The sequence below is a fragment of the Meriones unguiculatus genome, chromosome 1 (assembly GCF_030254825.1).
Source record: "Meriones unguiculatus strain TT.TT164.6M chromosome 1, Bangor_MerUng_6.1, whole genome shotgun sequence".
NCBI lineage: Eukaryota > Metazoa > Chordata > Mammalia > Rodentia > Muridae > Meriones > Meriones unguiculatus.
In genome coordinates this window covers 74,811,380-74,832,718 of record NC_083349.1, presented here as the reverse complement: position 1 = coordinate 74,832,718, position 21,339 = coordinate 74,811,380, and the positions used below count along the sequence as shown (strand labels likewise).

The following is a 21,339-nucleotide window of genomic DNA, read 5'->3' as shown; positions in this document are numbered from 1 at the left end:
AACCATCTATGTGACTTTAGAAAGGTCTTCCCAACACTGTCTCCAATTTTTTTTTTTTTTTGGTCTATTAAATCACAGGCTGGAATACAGTATATAATTTCATTGTTTTAAGTCCATATTTCTTTTGTTGTTTACTGAGTTGTATAAAATTAACCTACAATTATCTAATGTTCTACAATTCTCAGCTCTACTAATCACATGATGTTTTCAAAACTTCAAAAGCAAATTCTACCTGGTCCAGGTACTGGGTTCACACTTGTAATCTCAGTACTAAGAAGAAGCAAGTACAGGCAAGAGGACTACTTCTAGTTCCAGGCAAGCCTGAGCTACATGCTAAATTCCAATCCAGCCTGGGATACAGAGTGAGACCCTGTCTCCAAAATAAATAAATAATAAAATAAAAAATAAAAAACGTGTGCCTATTAGTCATCATGCCTTCCAAATCTTCCTAGCACCTAACAATTAGATAGGCATTAAAAATATATTGTCATCATCATCATTATTAGGGTATATGATGTGTGTGTGGAGAATAACTTTATGGAATTGATTCTCTCCTTTCACCTTGCCAGCCACACATAGGAGTTTCACGGCTCTTTCACATGTTAGTATTTTTCAGTGCCTTTGGTTTTTTTTGTTTTTGTTTTTGTTTTCTTTTTTTTTTAAACAGAGTATCTTTATGCAAACCTAGAAAACCTAGTTCTCTGGCCTAGAACTCTTTATGTAGACAGACAGTTTTGAGTTTTGAACTCACAGACATCCAACTAGTGGGATCAACAACCTGGGAGTATTTTAGTTTTGTTTTTGGTTTTGGTTTTTTTGTAATAAAAGTGAGTCTTACTTGTAGCAAAGGCTGGCCTTGAACTCTTGGCCATCCTACTGCCTCAATTTCTCAAGTGCTGAGATTACAAGAATGAGCCATCTAGCTCAGCTTTCATTTCTTTTTTTATGTCTGAATTATATTTTATCACAGATTTGAGCACCAAACACATACATTCAGTACTAGTTATGTACAAGGCAGGTACTGTGAGGAACTGGTTCAGATGTCTCTTTAGGTCTAGGGCCCTTTTTTTCTTTGCACAAGGCAGGTATCCTGGGTAGCTAGCACCTAAAAGTGCATAGAGAGCTTTATGAAATATATTCTGGAATAGTGGGGAGCAAAATAAATAAATAACATCAAATTTCAGCATGAGAAAGTTTTTTTATTTATTTTACATCCCAAGGGTGACTGCTCCCTCCTCCTCTCCAAGACCTCCTCTTCCCATGTTCCCCTTCTCCTCTCCCTTTCTCCCAAAAAAGGAGAGCTCCCCCCTAGTATCAACCTTCCCTAGCACATCAACTCACTTCAGGATTGAGCATATCTTCATCCCCTGAGGCCAGGAAAGACATCCCTGGGGGAAGTTATCTAAAAGCAGGCATGTTAGAAACAGATCCCAATACACACATACTTTCCAAGCACTCCATATGAAGACCAAGCTGCCCATCAGCTACATGTATGCAGGGGACCTAGATCCAGATCATGCATGCTCCTTAGTTGATGTCTCAGTCTCTGTAAGCACCCATGGAACTGGGTTAGTTGTCTCTGTTGGTCTTCTTGTGAGGTTCCTGTCCCCTCCAGGTCCTTCCATCTTTCCCCTAACACTTCCACAGGAACCCTGGTCAAAGGATTTTGTTGTTGTTGTTTTGTTTTGTTTTTTAATTTTCTTTTAGTCCTCTGGCCACACAAATGAGAAGGTTCTCTGTGAGGCTAGAAGAGAATGCCTCTGACCACCTCTCTCTCCTTTTAACAGAACTCAGACTTTCAGTAGATAATTGTATCTAGCTGGAATTGTATCTAGCAAAATACTGCAAAGTATTTTGCTTCAGTGTGTGTGTGTGTGTGTGTGTGTGTGTGTGTGTTTTGGGGGCAGGGAGGCAGAGTTTCAAGACAGGGTTTGTGTGTGTGTGTGTGTGTGTGTGTGTGTGTAGCCTTGACTGTCCTAGACTCACTTTGTAGACCAGGCTGGCCTCAAACTCACAGATAGCCGACTGCCTCTGCCTCCCAGAGTCCAGAGTACTGATGTTATAGGTATGTGCCACCATGCCCTTCTAAACTGTGTTTATTTTTAATTCTCTTCTATTTATACTGTTATGGTTTAACTATTTCTTGTTTAACATTTCTTTTCAAATAAGATCATATGCATTTTATAAAGTGAGCTAGCTTAAGGAAATATTAGGTATTATTTAGATGATATGCAGATTTGCGAAACTATATTAGCAACAGAACAGTGCTTCAAAAATACCAGCTTAGACATGACTTTTATTGTAGATACCATGTGAATTTTAGTATGTATTTCATGTGCTGCTTCAAAACCGTGCCCTTCACTCATTACTTGTTATCTGTTAATAAATAAATTGATTTGAAATATGTCCAATTACCCCAATTTTGAGGAGAGGCCAAAAGGGAAGCCCACGCACAGAGCCAAAGGTTTTCAAGCACAGTAAGCTTTGATGTCTCTAAGCCACTTAGTTTATTAAAGAGCTCAAACAACTAAATTTGTTCCATTGAATAGAGAAGCCAGAAAATTCCACCTGAGCTAGAAAGGGAACTGGATTCTTTCAGACAGTTTCCACCACACTATGTTAACCAAACAAAATCAACAGGAAATATGGAAAGAAGTGTCTTCTTCCTAACTTGAATTAGATCTTTATAGTTTGGTACAATAAGTAGGAAAACAACCGTTCAGGTAGGAGGTCAAAAGGAATCTTCCCCTAAGCAGGAAGAAGTAGGTCTCCGCCTTCTCTCCTAAGCCACACCCACTCGTTGAGGTCCAGCCCCTTACGTAAGCCAACACCACTCCCTTCTGGTCCCCTCCCCGTAAGCCCCGCCTCGCCCCAGAGGGAAGTTTGGCGCAGAAGCCGCACACCCGGAGTGGGCTGGCTGGTCGTAGGGTTCTCCGCCTACCGTGCCTCCTGCGAGCACAGAAGATGGCGGCCGTTGCGGGAAGGTTGCTCTGGTCTTCGGTGAGTGGCTGCCAGCTGGGCAGGCGCACGGCACAGCAACGACCCCGGCCGGCACCTGCTTCCAGGACAGGATCGCGCTCTCGTGACCACTAGCCCTTATGGGAGGGAGTCCTCACCTCGCGGACCCCGAGGCCTCTTGCTGCAAGGAAGGCCCCAGCGCTCGCGCAGGACAGCCTTACCTTGCCCTAGAGGATGGTTCGCTCTCGGAGTCCTTGCGTTTCGGAGTCGAGGGTTCCCATGCTGCTTCTTCGCTAAAGCACCCAAGGCTTGGCTTTGTTGGCTTCTGTATTCTAGGGTCTGTCACTAAATATGACCTTGGGAAAGTGACTTGTGTGTGGTTTTTCGAAACAGGTTTCTTTGTGTATCCCTGGCCGTCCTGGAACTCGCTCTGTGGACCAGGCTGGCCAGGAACTCACAGAGCTTCGCCTGCCTCTGCCTACCGAGTGCTGAGATTAAAGGCGTGCACCGCCTGGCTTGATTTCTCATTTCTGAACCTCAGTATTCTTTCTTTTTTTCCTTTGTATGAACAAAGTGCTACAGTAACGGAAGCTGCTTTCTATTCCCACACTCAGGCTGGATTCTGCCTTGGTAGCCCCTTTTCTGGCAGCTTTTTATCCTCTTGCCCTTCTTTATCATCACGGGGCTTAAGGCAGCCCCTACCTCTTCCCTGAGCCATGCTAGACATTAAGGTTGAGCAAACATTTCCCTTGAGTTCTGGCCAAACTTACCCAGGCCATGAACTTTGCCATATTCCTTCACTGGAATCCTGGGCGTTTTTCTGAGAAAAACCTTGACGTGGCCACATGTGCAGCAGATAGCCCTGGATGGGATTCGGGGAGGATGCTTAACTAACTTAGCCTAGAGTAGCTTTCCTGAATTTTGGAGGTTTTTATTCTTGGGGCTATGTTGTTATGATTCCCTTGGCCTTGCAGTCTTTAAGGAAGAAGAAAGCAAAAGGGAATGTTGAGAACATGTAGACTCAATCCATGCTTTTTATTTGATTTGGTAATTGGTTCATTGGGAAAAGAAACAGCTGAGGCCACCATTCACAAAGGACCATAGCAGCAAGGCCAGACTTCAATCCTCTTCCAAAAAGTCTTCCTAATAGAAAGCTTTTCTCTTTCCAGGTTTTTCGGCGGCATGGGAGTGCTGTTTCCCGGGGTGTTTCTGCCTCAGCAGTTCTTAGGCCTATTGCTTCTAGAAGAACCTGCTTGACAGACATACTGTGGTCTGCCTCTGCCCAAGCAAAGTTTGCCTTTAGCACCAGTAAGTGTTACTCTGTTCTAGCTACACCCAGGTAAAGAGAACCCATATCAGCAACTCTGGACCCTGGCAACACATGAGACATTCTCAGAGCTTTTTAAAGTGCAGTATGAGAATGTGTAGCTGGATCTATGAGGAATTGTTCAGGAACAGTAAGTATTTGGCAGTGTCAAAAATTTAAGATCTACTTTTAAGAAAACAGGAAGAAAATGAATGGAAACTAGGTGGTGGAGGCACACGCCTTTTATCATCCCATCACTTGGGAGGCAGAGGCAGGTAGTTCTCTTGAGTTCTAGGCCAGCCTAGTCTATGGATCTAGTTCCAGAACAGCCAGGGATACCCAGTGAAATCCTGTGTTGAAAAAACAATTAAAAAAAACAAACAAACAAACAAACAAAAAAAAAAAACAAGTTCCAGGTCAATCAGGGCTTCATAGAAACTCTGCTTGGGAATAACAAACAAACAAAACCCCCAAAACAAGGAAAAGAGTAAAGAAAGCTATAATCTAGGAAAAAGAAAATATTTGTGTAATATACTTAACGAAGGATATTCCTCTAAGATACTTAATTACAACTCAGTAATAAAAAGACAACTGGAAAGAAAAAAAGGATAAAAAAAAAGAAGACAACTGGATAAAATGAATACACAATACACGACCAAGTTATACTTAGTTGTGTGGTACCCAACCCCAGCTTTGAAATGTGTCCTGCATCTTGCTGTTAGTGCTCCCTCTGCCACGCCTCAGTGACTCTCAACTAAGATAACTACAGTCATTGCCTATCAGTCTTATCCTCCGGACAACCTAATCTTCCTGAAAACAGCTGTCTTCCTGCATTAGAGTCTCCCAGACTCATGAAGAGCCAATCCTGCTGCTTGTTACTGAGGGTCCATTTAGGGCTTGCTCTGACTTTGTTTTGAGTTTGTTCCTCTTCCCTGTATACTGGACTCTCTTGGTCGAGCCAAACTGTGATATGCACACCCTATACTTTCCTGCTATTTGGCCCACGTAAACTTGACAAAATCTGAACCATCTTGTCAGGCAGCCTTCTGTGATTCTCCCTATTACCTTTGTCTTCTTTCTTTTAGTTCTCAGGGCATTTCATTCATTCTTCCTGTTTTTCATTGTTTTAAAAAATCAGCTGCTAAGCTAGCATAAGGACCCAAATTCGACCTTTAGAAACCACATAAAGCCAGCATGGTGGTGTGTGCTCGTGATCCTAGCACTCAGGGAAGAGGAGATAGGTGAATCCTTGGAGCTCGGTGTAGCCTACCCTACTTGGTAAGCTCTGAGTTTATAAAAGACTATTAAAAGAGAGAAAAGGTTTAAAAAAAATGGTAGATGGCTTCTGAGGGTCAATGCTGGAGGGTGTTCTCTATTTTAATGCTCATGTGCATACACACAAACACACTTCCCCCTAGTGCTGAGTTGAGTTTTATATTATTTAGAATTGTGTTGAAAAGAAAATTACTGTACCTAAGATAAACAATTGGAGTGAACCATCTCATTGAGTTATACTAATAATCGACTTATATCACCAGTTATGATAAGATTCAACAAAAGGAGTTTAAATAAAATCATGCAGTACTTGATGCAATGGATGACAAGCTACATACAAATGTGCGGTCTTTTTTAGGTTCCTCAGTCCATGCCCCTGCTGTCACACAGCATGCACCCTATTTTAAGGGCACTGCTGTTATCAACGGAGAGTTCAAAGAGCTGAGTCTGGATGACTTTAAGGGGAAATACTTGGTGCTTTTCTTCTACCCTTTGGATTTGTAAGTTTGATTCTGTATTTTCATGGCCCTCAGAAAGCTGGTGTTGATTTCTAACCCACACTGAAATTTCTCTTCTAGCGAAGAGGAAGAGTCTTTGTAATTTTTGTCCATTGACCTGGGCCATCTGTAGCTCATGAGAACTTACTAGGAAAAAATGGCCTTCCTTTTAATGGAGGAGTTTCAATATGGTTCTGTTAGTTTTTCTTGTGGTCCTGGGGATCAAACCCTAGGCCTTGTGCATGCTAGGCAAGCACTTGATCACTGGATTATGCAATTCTGTCTTCCATGCTTTTGATTAATGGTTCTCTAAGCCAGTCTAAACTTTACACCAATCTAGATGGAAAATGAGAACGTAGTAAAAGAAATAAGTTTTTTCATCTGGACATGGTGTCACACACCTATAGTCCCAGCACTCAGGAAGACAGAAGCAGGCACATCTCTTTGAGTTCCAGGCCACCTGGGTCTACAAACCAAGTTCATGACAGCCAAGGCTTCACAGAGAAACCTTGTCTCGAAACCCGTCTCTCCCCCTCAAAAGGAATGTTTTTCATAAGTGTGCTTTATTTAAATACAGATTTTCTTTTAACTTTTCAAATGTGCCCCTATGCCTCTGCATATATCCCTTTATTTGTTTATTTATTTGAAGCAGGGTATCTCTACATAGCCCAGGGGGCTGTCTTGAAACTAATTGAAGACCAGGCTGGCCTTGAACTGACAGAGATCCTCCTGCCTCTACCTTCGGAGTTCTGGAATTAAAGGTGTATGCCACCATACCCAGCCCACTACATTTTTCGCCCCTAAGCAAATCAGTTTAGTTTTTAGATTACTTACAGTTTATATCTTAAATTTTTGTTTTTATATGATCTGATGAAACTTTTTTTTCCTCCAAGCACGTTTGTGTGTCCTACAGAAATTGTTGCTTTCAGTGACAAAGCCAATGAATTTCATGATGTAAACTGTGAAGTAGTTGCAGTTTCAGTGGATTCCCACTTTAGCCATCTTGCCTGGATCAATACACCAAGGAAGGTAGGTTGGGTGATATTCACCTTTCCTTGATTTTATTTTATTCTTTGGTTTCATTTCTAATTCACAAATAATACAGACTACACAATAAAAATATTGTATAAGCTAGGTGTGGTGGAACACATCTGTAGTCCCAGTACTCATGGAAGCAGAGGCCATCAGATCTCTGTATGTTCAAGGCCAGCCTGGTCTACAAAGCAAGTCTAGGACAGCCAGAGCTATACAGAGAAATGATGTCACAAAAAACCAAAACCCAAAACAACAACAAAAAACCATTGTATATATTTTTGGGATACAATGTGTACATTATTCGAGGATCAAATCAGGCTATTCAGTACTCTTTCCTCAATCATTCCTTTTTTGTCTGGTAAGGGTGGTTCACGCCTTTAATCCCAGTACTCAGAAGGCAGAGGCAGGAGGATCTTTGTGAGTTTTAAGCCAGCCTAGTCTACATAGGGAGTTCCAGGACAACCAGAGGCACATGGTGAGACCCTGACTCAAACAAAGAAGAATCCTCTTTTAGCTAGTTTAAAAAGCACATTATGTTCTAACTATAGTCACCTATTGTACAGAAGAACAGTACTTATTCTTATCTAAATAATCATTGGCCAGTATCTTCCTCATTCCCCAGGTACTCCTGTACTTACAGAAGAGCATTAAAAGAAAGTCTAGAGGTTATCAAAGTATAGCTAGTCTGAAGTAAGCTTCATGTCTACCTGCCTTTTATCTCCTTTTTTCCTTTCAAAAACAGTGTCTCACATATTTCAGGCTGGCCTTTTAGCTGGATATATTGCTCATACGATCTTGAGCTTCTGATCCTAGAGCCTCCACTTTCCAAAACCTGGTTTATACCTTGCTGGAGACCAAATCCAGGTGATCCATATCCCATGGAAATAGGTTCTTTGTAGATGCTCACCTGTTAGCAGTGTGTAAACTATGGTGGTAATGTCCTTGGACATTGTATGTATCTTTACTGCTCATCCCATGTATATTTTCAAAGATTCACATAGTAAAGGAGATAGGTTCAGTGGGACAGGGCACATGGCTGGTGTCTATTGCCTTCTCTTGGGCCTGTACTTTGAATCCTTAGTAGCTTGCTGTACTGTTCTGTGTGATATGTAGAAATCTGCTAGTGAAAACTAAATTAAAAAATTCACTAGGTATATTCTAGGACTAACAATAGTGACTTAGGTAATTTGTTACTCAAATTATATATTTTTGTATGTAAGTAATTAGTTCTCACCTGAACAGCTGTTTTAAAAATTAGAAAAAGAGGCAGGTGGTTGTTGTGCACACCTTTGATCCCAGCACTCAAGAGGCAGAAGCAGGCAGATCTCTGTGGGTTCAGTGCCAGCCTGGTGTACAGAGTGAGTTCCAGCACAGCCAGGGCTACACCAAGAAACCCTGTCTCAAAAAAAAAATTTTTTTTAGAAAACGAGGACAGGGTGTGGTCATAGCATTTATGTAACATGTAAGCCTTGAGTTCAGACCCCAGTACCATATAAACTAAGTGGGTTAGCGTAGCCTGTCACCCCAGCATTTCAGAGGTAGAGGCAGGAAGATCAGATGTTCAAGGTCATCATTGGCTACAAAGTAAGTTGGAGGCCATTGCTACAGAGACCTTGTCTCAAAAAGATAAAGAAAAGTCAGTCAGTCTCTAGCAGTGGCCTGAGGAAAAGTTCTTAGCCTTTTTGGGCTTCAGTTTCCTTAACTTTAAAATAATGGAGGTGGGTCATGAGGTTGTTGAGCAGATCAAGTCCTTGCTGAGCGAACCTGACAACCTACCACTGGAGCCCACATAAAGTGGAAGGAGAGAACTCCACAAAGTTGTTCTTTCACATCTGAACATGTGTAATGCCACATGTCCATACCCCATACCCCACACATACACACATCAATTAATACAACAAAATAATAGCTGCTGGGCTAGAGAGATGGCTCAGAGGTTAAGAAATAAATAAATAATAGGTGCTAGAGAGATGGACCATTGGTTAAAAACACTCCTATTCTTCAAGAGGACCCAGGTTCAATTCCTAACATCTATATGGCCACTCACAACTGTCCTTAACTCAAGCTTAGGGATACCCTTTCCTGGCCTTCTAAACACTGCATGCTTTTAGTACACTTACATGCAGGCAAAACACTCAGGTACACAAAATAAAAATAAAAAATAATTGTATTTGCTTTAGGTTGGTTGCAAGAGGGAAAAGTAAGTTAAACAGAATTTCCTTATTTGAATTTACTTTTATTTACAACTATCATTAGTTTCAAACATTGGTACATGGTCCAGACCCTGTAGGACCACCCTAGAAAGTCAGTCCCTGTTTTGTTTTTTAATTTTTAATATTTATTTATTTATGCCTTTTTATTAGAATGGTGGTTTGGGCCACATGAACATCATGCTGTTGTCGGATTTAACTAAGCAAATAGCCCGAGACTATGGAGTGCTGTTGGAAGGTGCTGGCATTGCACTCAGGTAAGAACTGTTCTTCGAGATATACTTTTGCTTATTTTAGTGTCATCTTGATTTTTAAGGATTCACAAAGACTCTAGTAAAGCATTTTTGTTTATCAGTTTTGGTAAAACTCAGGAAGAAATACAGGGTTTTTTGTTGTTGGTGGTGGTGTTTTGACTTTTTTTTTTGAGACTGGGTTTGGATATATATATCCCCAGGCTATCTTTGAATAGATACTCATTTTGTTCCACCTCCTTAGTGCTGGGATATAATGGGCATGTATCACAGGAATGATACCTGGATGGTAAAACTTATCAAAAGCAAGTTTCCTTTTTTTTTTTGATTAGGATTTAGAACTTATAGAATAAATTTAGAATATGTGCGTGTAGTATTTTATGTATATAATACATATGTATATAAGAGATTTATTAGAATGGCTTACAGGCTGAGTCCCACTATTTTAACTATTCTAACAATGGCTGTCTACTAATGAAAGAATACAGTGGTTGTTCAGTCCATGAGGCTGGATGTTTCAGCTGGTCTTCAGTGTACTTTAGAAACCCTAAGCAGTATCTACAGTGCCAGTGAAAGAATGGACTTGGCTATCAAGAGTGAGAGTAAACAGGCAAAAAGAGAGCAAGCTTCCTCCTTTCATGTCCTTTGCTTTGTATAGGCTTCGGGTAGATTTGGTCCAGATTAAAGATCTTTTCGCTTCAAACATCCTGATTAGATGATTTAATTAAGAAAAACTTCATTGGGCAGTGGTAGGGCATGCCTTTAATCCAGTCAGGTGGATCTCTTGAGTTCAGGGCCTGCCTGGTCTGGAGAATGAGTTCTAGGATAGCCAGGAATAAACAGAGAAACCCTGTCTAGGAAAAAGAAATTTAAAATAACCTCTTACAGGTGTGCCCAGTGATTTGGGTTTCTAGTTCATTCCAGATATGGTCAAGTTGACAACCAAGAACAGACTTCACAAACTTATTTCCTGTGTGTGTGTTGCCTACATGTATGTCTGTGCAAGCACTGCTCTTGGAAGTCAGAGCGCCTGGAACTAAACTTATAAATATTATATGGGTGTTGGGATGCTAACCTAAGTCCTCTGCAGGAGCAACAAGTACTCTTAACTGCTTCCCAGTCCCCTGAAAAAGCGTTTTATGTCTACATAGGCACTGATGAATAACTTCTATGAGGGTTGCAGATCTTCCAGAAATGTCTAAGACATGTGCCCCATTCACTCTAGTGTCTCCTTTTAGGAAAGGGTACTATGTCTTGATGGTCACACTGACCCATTTTCTTTATCATTCAGGAACCCTTCCATAACAGCTGCTCCTACACTGAATCTACTGAACTGTTTGGAGAAAAGCTCTCTCTGTCTCTGTGTGTGTGTCTCTCTCTGTCTCTTTCTCAGTGGAGATGATTTTATGTAAGCCTTGGAACCAAACAAAACAGTGTTTGATTCCTTTTTTAAAACTTGGCTTCTTAGTTAACTTTGGGCAAGGTAATTGCCTTTCTGTGCTTCAGTTTTCTCATAGATAAAATGAAGAGGAATCTCTGGTGGATGTGGAAGACTAACCTTCAGACAGTTGTTGTAGCCTGTGCTTTCTGTGTTTTCTCAATCCATGGGAGTGGGGAAAGCTCTCTGTCTTACATAGTCATCTGCTCAGATGTGGCCTTCTTGGGTATTCGTTTATGGGAACACTGGCTTTGGCTGTCATCTGAATAAGAAGGCCAAACCTTAAAATACCACACAGTTGGATGGGGGCTAGATGCTAGCTGAAACCAATTCTTCTTGAACCTCGATGCTGACAGCCTTTTGGAAGTCAGCCTTATTGACTTCAAGATTACTGTTTTCTAAAGTTTCCTTGGCTTTGGTTTCAAAGCCAAGCTCCTCCATAGTTGGCAATGGCAGGAGAAAATGTAATCTGTTATGCTTTCTTCCTGTGGGTTTTTTGTTTTGTTTTGTTTTTGTTGTTGTTTTGGTTTTTTTGCCTGTAGTAACTCCTATCAGTTTTCTTTTGGGGCTAACAAGGGAAAGAAAGCTGAGTCTAGCTGATATGAAGAGAAGAGTCTGTGGGCCTGGTTCCTTCCCAGGTCTGCCTCTACTTCTCTCTAGGGATTGCACCTGGCTCCCTTGAGAGATCAGGCACAAGAAGGATAAGGTTAGGATCAAAGCTTGGATACCAGACATCAGGCAGGGAAGAAGCCTCCGTGTACTTTGCCTGTGTGCTTTTCCCTGTATAGTTGACACTTGAAGTCCCTCTATTCCTCTAATCCTAGCACTGTGGAGGCAGAAACCGGCACATCTCTTTGAGTTCTAGATCAGCCTGATCCTGCATAATGAGTGCCAGGACTGTGTAGAGAGACCCTATCTCAAAAGCTTAAAAAAAAAGGGGGGGGGGGATTGTGAGGCCCTATAAAGATGACTCAGCAGTTATGAGCTCTATCCACTGCTGGAGAATCAGAGATCGATTTTCAGGACCCATGTTGTGCAGCTTACAGCCACTATAATTCCAGCTCCAGAGGATCCAGCACTTTCATCTAGACTTCATGGGTATTTGCATGTGTGTATACACAATAAACACACACATAATGAAAATTTAAAGGGTGAAGTTTTATATATTCATTGGATGTAGATAACATACGTCTCTTCTTCTTACATATATGTGGTTATTAAAGCAGAGGCTGATACAGGAGTCCAAAGAATGTATGGTAGGCACTGAGTAAAGGTCTTTACTGTCTGTAGTTCATTTCTTTTAGATATCAATATCACAGTTTTGCAATGTTCCCATAATGTATGCTTTTCATGGTGGCCTTGTATTATCAAAACATCTGTCGTTACTAAAAGGTGACAAACTTTTGTAATACTAATTACAGGTTGGTTTTTCTTTTAAGTATGTGTGTGACTGTGAAAATATGTACATTCCAGTACATTTGTTCTTGGAAGTTGTAAATGGATGTCAGATCCCTTGGAACAGGATTTACAGGCATTGTGTGCTCCCCAGCATGGGTTCTTAGAACTGAACTCTGGACAGACAGTACAAACTATTAATTGCTAAACAGTCTCTTCAGTCCTAAAACCCCCATTTTCAAGCATTTCACAGCTTGATGAATTTTCTAAAAGGGCAACTAAAGACATAAAAGGACAGAAATGAGTTGTTGGCTCTAGGCTTGTTAGCACTAATGAGGACAAATTCTGTGCAGAGGCCTCTTTATTATTGACCCTAATGGTGTCATCAAGCACCTGAGTGTCAACGACCTCCCAGTGGGCCGCAGCGTAGAAGAAACCCTCCGATTGGTGAAGGCATTCCAATTTGTCGAGACCCATGGAGAAGTCTGCCCAGCCAACTGGACACCAGAGTCCCCTACGGTATGTTTTTTCCTGAGAGCACTAGGCTCCAATTCCAGGTCTTCTTAGCCTCAAGGGTAATCTATCAAGGGAGGTTACAGGGATACTAGCTGAGTGTGATTGGGTGACACCAGGCTGGACAGTTTCTGCTCGGGATGCTGGTTAACTTTCATCTATATGTTTTGAACAAAATAGGCTATTCTTCAAAAGTATAGAAGTTTTAGTTTAAAACTGGGAGCTTGGGCCAGGTGTGGTAGCACTCACCTTTAATCTGGAGGTAAAGATGGGTGAATCTTTTTTAATTAGAGGCTAGCCTGGTCTACAAAGTGTGTACCAGGACAGCCAGGGCTGTTAGACAGAGAAACCCTACCTCAAAAAACAAAAAAAAACTGGGAGCTTTGAGCTCACATCTACTATCATGAAGTCCCTCTTAACCAATTTAATTTTCTTTTTTTTTAATTTTCAGATCAAGCCAAGCCCAACGGCTTCCAAAGAGTACTTTGAGAAGGTCCATCAGTAGGTCATCCCATGCTTGCTCTTCACCCAAAGCTTCTCATGCCAAAAAAAAGAGCCCCAGCTAGAATCCGCTCAGTGCTCTGAAGATTATTTATAGAACGGCAAAACCTCATCATGCTGTGTTTATAAGGACTGTTCCACAAGCTTTGTTTTTTAAGACAGGCTCAGGCTCTGTAAAGGTGGCTAACTGCTTCCGTATTTGTCCTTACCAGGGACTTCTTGATGGCTAACCAGTTCTCCATGAGTGTTTGGTGCCCATTTCTTAGATCATGTCTTCAGAGGGTAAACATTCTTCCTCTTAGCCTGCAGCTAACCTCTGTCTACAATGAAGTAGCAAGTAGCACCAGCATTTAATGAAAGCTTCTGATCAAGGTCCTGAAATTTCCTTTTGGATTTCTGTGTATTAAACTGACTTTCCCCATTATTTCTTATTGTATTCATTAACTCACAGTGTCCTTTTGTGTTCTGAGGTATTGATGAGATATAATCATGAAGGAGTATGTCTAATCCAGTGGTTGTATTTTTAAAACACCATAATCATTTTCTTTCTTCAAGTGCTGGATGTAAAGTATAGTATAAAAATAAACATTAAAATATTTACATTTTTGACATCATTAACTTGGGTCAGTTTATTCTGGTGCATCACTCTTCCTTTGCTGATTTAGCTCAACAAATATTTATTATTCTGCTTCTACTCTCAGGAAACTGAAACTTATCAGGTGAGACTGATAAATTTCATTCATTATTTTTGGTAGCTCCTGGAATGCCAAACATGTGCCAGGATGGCCTATTGAGACATTGGAGTGAAGGAAAAACAAACCCTCATTTTTATACACTTGGTTATAAAGTAGAATCCCAATAAACAGTAGAAATCAGGTAGCTGCAGGGTTGGAGCAGAGTTCTGAGTAGAGTTTTCAGGGAAGCCTGAGGGAGAAGAGACTGGCTCTATTTTCTCATCTGTGAAATAAGGGTAATATCTATCTTGGGAGTTTATATATGAATCAAATGAGAAAGAAAAAAACATAGAAAAGGGAGTTAGCAAGTATCTTTGTGACTTTTCTGGTGCTGTGATATTTTTTAAGACATGGTGTCTCTGTGTAGCCTTAGCTGTCCTGGAATGCTTTGTAGACCAGGCTGGCCTCAAGCTCACAGAGACCCACCTGCCTCTGTGATTAAAGGCCAGTATAACTACTACCCAGAACTAGGATAATTTTAAGTCGATGCTCATGGTTCTATACGATTAGTTCATGATCTGCATGAAAGCAGGCAGGCATGGTACTGGAGCAGAGCTTATATTTGAGGCCTGTCAAAAGAGACCCAAGTGAAAATGGTGAGGGCTTCTGAAACCTCAAAATCGGCCCTGGAGCTTCCAACAAGGCCTTACCTCCTGATCCTTCTAAACAGTTCCACCAACTGGGGACCAAGCATTAAAATATATCAGCCTCTGGAACCATTCTGAAATCACCACAGGAAGTAAGGGGCTTCTAGGCAGGAGACATGCATAGCAACTACAGAGGGCCAAAAGAGCCGAAGAAGGGCATGCCACTGGAGCATAAAGGAGCATGGCAGTCAGGGCCCAAAGTCCCTCAGACAAGCTAAGGACTGGATTGTAAATGTGTAAATAAGACTTTGAAGTTGACAGGATGGACATTGCAGCTCATGCCTGCATGCAGGAGGATCATAAATTCAAACCCAGCCTTGACTACAGTGTGAAGTGAGACTGCCTCAACTACCTTCCATTTCCCCTCAAAAAGAAAAAAGTCATAGTAATTTAAGGATCATTCTGGTTCTTTAAATTATAGGACTTCCAAAATGAGGAAGCACCAAGAGCCAACTGGACTGGATCTGTAACTCACTGAGGATAGAGCCAATTAGACAATGCAGTGTGCTACAGACTGGAAGCACTAGTGTATTTCTAGGCATGAGAATACTGAAGAGGGTCACTTTACCCAGCTGTGGAGAGAACTGCTGAAGAAAATAGCAAAGTGAGCCAGGGGAAGTAAGCAACTAAAGAACGAGGCCACATAAGCTGATAAAAATGCCTGAATTCCTGGGTGTGAAAGACAAGGGTTGGTAACCTAGGTAGTCATAGCTACTACTGGGCACCTCTATTCAGCCTGGCTCAGTCATTTCCTTCAATCTTCAGCAAGCCCCTAAGAGTAAAACCATTACAATGCCTTGTGGTTATAAAAAATGAAAATTCCAACCATTATATTTTACCAGTGAAAACTCTGGAGCCAGATACTGGAGTTAAATCCTAGCAGCTCAGAGAGGCAGAGAAAGCACCCAGCTGATGTTCCTACTCAGCTTACATCCCAAAGAAAAAGGCCTTCCTACACAGCTCATCAAACAGCCCAGGAAGAAAAAGGCAACAGCTAAAAGCCTGAGAGCTGGAGAGCTAAAGCTCTCCTTATTCACCGTGTCTTAAATACCCAACTCAAAGTCCTTCTTTTTTTGTTAATCCCTGTTAGCTGGTTTCTTGCTTCACCTCTTGACCTAGGGTTAACTTTCTTAAATCCTGTCAACAGAAAGCTCAGGATTAAAGGTGTGTGCTAGGACTGAGTGAACTAGACCATAATCACCTGTTTACAATAAACAGTTCTTGGATTAAAGGTGTATGTTAGGGCTGATCCACACTAGACAAGAAACTGATGAATCAACCAAGGACCATGCATGGAGAGGACTTAGACCCCCCCCCACCCCCCAAATAAAGCCCATGGCAGTCACTGGCATGAACTTAGTTACCTGCTCTTTGATCACCTCCTGGTGAGGTGGCCTTACTAGGCCACAGAGAAAGAAGTTCCATATAGTCCTGAAGTGACCTGATAGGCTAGGGTCAGATAGTAGGGGAGTAGGACCTCCCTTATCAGTGGACCAAAGAGGGATATAGGGATATATCAGATTTTTACAGTTCACAGTCTTGGAGTTCACAATGGAATCAAATATCCTGCAACAATGCCTTTTTCCACATGAGAAAATAGACCTGGAGAAAGCGACACCACCAGAATCACATAGGTAAGTGTTGTCCAGCTCTGGACTCAGGAGCCCTGCTGAACAGTGTGCGTATTCTATGCACATATCCAAGTGTACACTGACTAGTCCATCTACCCTGACACTGGAGAGAAGGAATAAAATTCTGTATTGATCTGCCTTTCAACCAATGAAGTTGACTTGACCTGTTGATGCAAAACAAAACAAAATGAAAAACAACAACAACAAAATAGGTCTTAAAGAAAATAGAGTAAGTTTATTCTGGAGCCATTCTGGGAACACAGACTTAGGTTACCCCAAATTTCATGTTCCAACGTGGAAGCAGTTTCACAAGGTTTTTATAGTTTTACAGAACAGGGAAAATCATAAATCAGGGCAAGCATAAAATACATTGGTGGATACAGCAGAGGCAGGCGCATCGAGATGGAGGAAGCTTTCCCATGGCTAAAGATGCTATCTGATGGCATCCTTAACTTTTGATTTGCTAAATCCATATTCTTAAAAATTTTTTATCTGTTGTCACAAGATGTTAGTTCTGACACAGGTGGGCAAGAAATGGCTATTCTGGTGGGCCAGAACTTAGCCCAAGGTAATTAACCTTTAGACCACAACTTTCCAATCTCTTCACAGCCAGTCTCTGTACTTCTTTCAGGAGTTTTCATTCACAGACCTAATGCTGGAAAGAAACTGAATAAAACCTAACCAGTCTGGCTGAGAGTTTGGAACACTACCCAGAGCCAGCTTCTCCACAGTTGTTTCAATGATGTACACTTCTGGAACTCTCAGTACTTTTTGAGTAAGTCTCACGATATTTCTATTTTTCACTGGGTCACAAAAATTACGTATCCAGCTGTGATCTGACCCAACTGGTATACACTTGACTTTTGTTTGTTTTGGTTTTTGAGACAGGGTTTCTCTGTGTAGGCTTGGCCGTACTGGACTCGCTTTGTAGACCAGGCTGACTTCAACTCAAGAGATTGGCTTGCCTCCGCCTCTCTGAGGGCTGGGATCACAGGCGTGCACTGCCACGCCCAGTTTACACTTGACTTTGTATACAACAGGCTTCAGGGGTAATGTGAGCCTGGTAAGAAGCAGAAGCGCAGGAGTGATGGTAGAGGTTCTCTTGCATCGCTTAAACTGTCTTCTTACACGGTCTCAGCGGTGAGTGGAGACGGGAACTGGGGTGAATACCTCTGTACCCGGAAGCCTCGGATTCTCCGCGTACAAAACAGAAGGCGGAGGATTAAAGCTAAGGACCTCGGGCTCGGGGCGGGATACGCCATAGGCTCCTCCCCTTGCGCTGGCAGGCGGTCCGGGTCGGGGCCACCTCGCGTAGGTTCCGGGAAGAGGAGGAGGCTCATGCTGGCGTCGCTAAGGGCGCCCATGGAACCCAACCTGCACTTCGGGATTTCCGAACGTCAAGTACGCCGGGGCTGGGGCGGGAGGCTGGCCTAGGCAGTGTGACCTTGACAGACCAGGCCGCTGCCTGGCGGCATGCCCTTTCTCACAGAGATGGTCTTGGACCGCGTATCCCACCTCAGGTTTCTGCAGAGGAAAGGGGAAAACCCAAGCTTGCCAGTGGCTCCTGCTCTGAATCTCTTACTTAGGTCCGAGGCTGGGTTGGAGAAGGCCACAAAGTCACTCAGTTGATGGCAGGGCCTCACTAAGGAGTTCCAGCCCTTGTAGGGACTTCCCTTGCTGGCCAGCACGGTGAAGAGAAAACAAGGCCTTCCAGGCCTCCTAGGCTTGATTGACTCAGCCCATTCAGAGTAAGACTGCACATACACCCTGCTTTAAGCAAGTGACAGGCCCGCAAGTCACTGTTTGGTAGTTTTTCTAGTAATAACATTAAAAAGTTTAAAAAGAAACAGCCATTAATCTTAAGGACATATTTAGTCCAACCAATGCCAAGTCACGTTTCAACGTGTAATAAAAAAAACAAAACAAATTAGATTCTACAACACCCTCCTTCCCCCTTTTTTCTTTTTTTGGCCCGGTTTGGTATCACTTGTATATCCTTATGGGGCCCCAAGGTTCTAGGTGCTCTCTTAGAGGCCTTGACCTTAAACTAAGTTTTAGCCTACCCTGTTTGTGGAGAGCCAGAACTTAAAGTTGGAGCAGCTTCGAAGATGGGCAGCTTGTTGAAGCAAAACACACTTTCTTCACTTTTGAATGGAGCTGCAACCCCAGCTAAGCCTTTGTTGGGGTGTCTTCCTCTTATTGCTAAAGCCTATAGCAGCAGAGAAGGCCTTGAAGTCATATGACGATATGAACATTTGAATCCCAAATTCTGAGTTTTAATTCCTCAGGGAAACCCTATCCCAAGTGGTTAGAGGAGATACAAAATAAATACATAAAAGTCAGGCTGCCTACAGGTCTTTAGTAAGTGTGCCCTGCTAAAATGAACTGTGACTACCTTGTTAAGTCTTATTTCTTTTAACTTTTTCTCTGTTGTGTCTCTTTCTCACCACCTTCAGTCCTTCTTTCGAAGATTTCTTCAGTGGATGGATTTATTAGATCCTGTAAATCTGTTTATTTCAATTGTAAGTATAATTATATTTTAAGAAATAATGATTTCATGCTTTATTTTGAAACTTGGAACAATACCCCATATATATGTGTGTGTATACATGTATATAGGTTATTATATTTATTATTTTTGAGTGAGTGTTTTGGGTTGGAAGAATAGTAAGTTAAACATAAGTCTGTTGAGCAGAGAATAATACCATGCCTGCACTGGATGCTGCTAATTCAAAGTTAATCCAGACCAGCCTTCCAGCCAGGAGTCAGTTGCTTTCAGTTGTGAATTTGAGCCAGCTTGGGTTACATAATGAGATGTCTCAAAACAAAAACCATCTTCTATGTAACAAGACTATGGCTATGCCTTCATCAGGCTAAAAGTTGGGAGAGTTTCTGATTGGAGTGTCTAGAGGAAAAGTTGTCTGAGAGAAGGGATGTGAGTAGAACCCAAGGCTAGAGAGTGGGGCCTCCCTCAGTTACTAATCAGTAGGGGTCCAGGCATATCTTTCAGGCTCCTGTAGGTTGGCATTTTTCCTACAGAGCCAAGTAATGAGATATGTGTGCCAAGGGGTCTCTTGGTGGCCAGATAGTAACTAGCCAGAGAGATCATATGTGGGCAAGGCCATTAGTTTTGGGGATGGCTGACGGTCCCTGTAAAAGACAAGGGTTTGAATCATTGTGGCTAGAGATGAAAAGAAGTTGCCATGCCATTATAAGAACTTTTCAGGGGCAGACTATAAAGGATATTTCCATATTCATACTCTAGATCTCCCTTATCCCTGTATTTTTGCTAAGAACCAGGAAAGAAGCCGAGTGCCCATTAGTAGGGAAATATACAATATGATATTTCATATAGTGGAATTCTGACTAGCCATTAAAGTGTGAACTTGTTATCAATATTTTATTTAGTGGAAATGCATAGTATGTGTGATGTTAAATGGGAGAACATGAGGCCCAAATGTGGCTCAGTGATGAACAGTGATGAACATGGGCAAAGCCTGGGTTCATTCCTAGCACTATAGAAACTCTGTAAACAAATGAGAAGGCAGCTGTCTGTGAGACAAGGTGCAGAGTATATCATTTATGCAAATTATGATGAAATACTATGTATTTATTTGTGGGCATATGTATTCAAATATGTATATATAAGTGTAACAATATGGACTGGAAAATTACACCCTAAATTCAAAATAGTGGTATCTGTGATAGGATGAGGAGGGGATGAGTAATGAGTAATGGTTTGTTTTGAAAAAAACAAAATAAAATTAGAAACAAATATAACCAGATGATACACAGTTGTCTGGATAAGGGGTTCTATTGTGAATTATTTCTTTTTATTTTGTGTATTTTCCTCAAATTAAAAAAAAAAAAGCTGCACAACAAGGTAGATGAGAGGTTGGGGATTGACAGGGCTCTGACAGCGAGGCAGTTGACAACCAGAAGCCAGGGAGATGACAGCTTCAGCAGGGGCACAGGAGCTGTCTAGGGAGCCAGAAGGTCTAATTCTGAGCAACGCACAGAATGATCATTGTATCAAAACCCAGGAACACATCTTGAAATCAAGTGTGCATCTGAAGGCTGGTGTGTGCTGATAGCTGTGGTTTTCAAAGCTGAGAATAAACACAGACCATGTTGAGATTTTTTGCCTGATTTCTTGATGTCTGTTTACAGGGAAGCATAGAAAAATCAAGACAGCTGTTGTTTACCACAGAAGATGCATCCAAACACTACCTGGATGACAAAAGGGTATGTCTCATAAACTCATATGTGCAGTTCGAGGCTGGCTAGAATTGCCTTCACATGGTTTTACCTTGCACATAGTAAAATGAAGTAGAGTCGTGTTTGGTAACTAATCTTGTCATTATACATATTGCCTAGGGGATTTACTTTACAAAAATGTGTAGTTAGAATTCTATCTCATAACCCAGCTAGAACAGTGTTCCGCCTACATATACTTACTAGTGGGAATTTTTCATATGTGGCCAATTCCTAGAGACCCATGGCAAACTCAAGGGCAGGCTGCCGAAGTCAGAGTCCATATTTTATTGTAGGCAGTATTTCAAGGCAGGGTTGTATTCCTACCAGTGAGCTTAGACCAAGTTTTTTTGTTTGTTTGTTTTGGTTTGGTTTGGTTTTTTTTACCTATCTTACTTCTCAAACTCATAAGTATCAGTCCCTCAAGACATCCTGTAGAAGCTGGGCAGTGGTGGCATACACCTTTAATCCCAGCAATTGGTAAGACAAGGCAGGTGGATCACTGAGTTCCAGGCCAGCTTGGTCTACAGAGCTAGTTCCAGGACAGATAGAGCTACACAGAAAAACCATTTTGGAAGAAAAAAAAAAGCTCATATTAGCTTTGTAGGGTTTTTATGGTGTGTGTTTTTAAGATTTACTTATTTATATACATGTGAGTGTTCTGTCTTTCTGTATCTCTGCATGACAGAAGAGG

The 21,339-nt window shown here is 41.7% G+C and overlaps 2 protein-coding genes across 8 annotated transcripts in view; both read left to right on the top strand.

The window, feature by feature from the left end:
• Positions 1–2,843: 2,843 nt before the first annotated feature.
• Positions 2,844–13,993, top strand: Prdx3 (peroxiredoxin 3). The gene is made up of 7 exons (XM_021659092.2): positions 2,844–3,000; positions 4,128–4,266; positions 5,898–6,039; positions 6,930–7,065; positions 9,435–9,538; positions 12,719–12,884; positions 13,330–13,993. The coding sequence occupies exons 1-7, from the start codon at positions 2,965–2,967 to the stop codon at positions 13,381–13,383; spliced, it is 777 nt and encodes a 258-aa protein (XP_021514767.1). The 5' UTR covers positions 2,844–2,964; the 3' UTR covers positions 13,384–13,993.
• A 3,400-nt stretch (positions 13,994–17,393) lies between these two features.
• The window catches only part of Sfxn4 (sideroflexin 4), a 33,042-nt gene continuing 29,096 nt past the window's right edge, over positions 17,394–21,339 (top strand). For 3 of the 7 annotated variants that reach the window (XM_060391872.1, XM_060391865.1, XM_021659086.2), the window contains exons 1-3: positions 17,635–17,792; positions 18,848–18,913; positions 20,562–20,636. In XM_060391872.1, the coding sequence (XP_060247855.1) occupies positions 17,730–17,792; positions 18,848–18,913; positions 20,562–20,636 (204 nt within the window). In that variant the 5' untranslated portion in view covers positions 17,635–17,729. Of the gene's footprint in view, positions 17,532–17,634; positions 17,793–18,847; positions 18,914–20,561; positions 20,637–21,339 lie in introns of those variants that run through there. The other 4 variants (XR_002477232.2, XR_009594516.1, XM_021659085.2 and 1 more) reach the window with 2 other exon arrangements.

Bases quoted from the DNA above. Each gene is read 5' to 3' on its own strand.
- Prdx3 (XM_021659092.2), top strand. From the start codon at position 2,965: ATGGCGGCCGTTGCGGGAAGGTTGCTCTGGTCTTCG. The intron at 4,267-5,897 runs GTAAGTGTTACT...GGTCTTTTTTAG, and splicing joins AAAGTTTGCCTTTAGCACCA to GTTCCTCAGTCCATGCCCCT. The intron at 6,040-6,929 runs GTAAGTTTGATT...TTTTCCTCCAAG, and splicing joins TTCTTCTACCCTTTGGATTT to CACGTTTGTGTGTCCTACAG.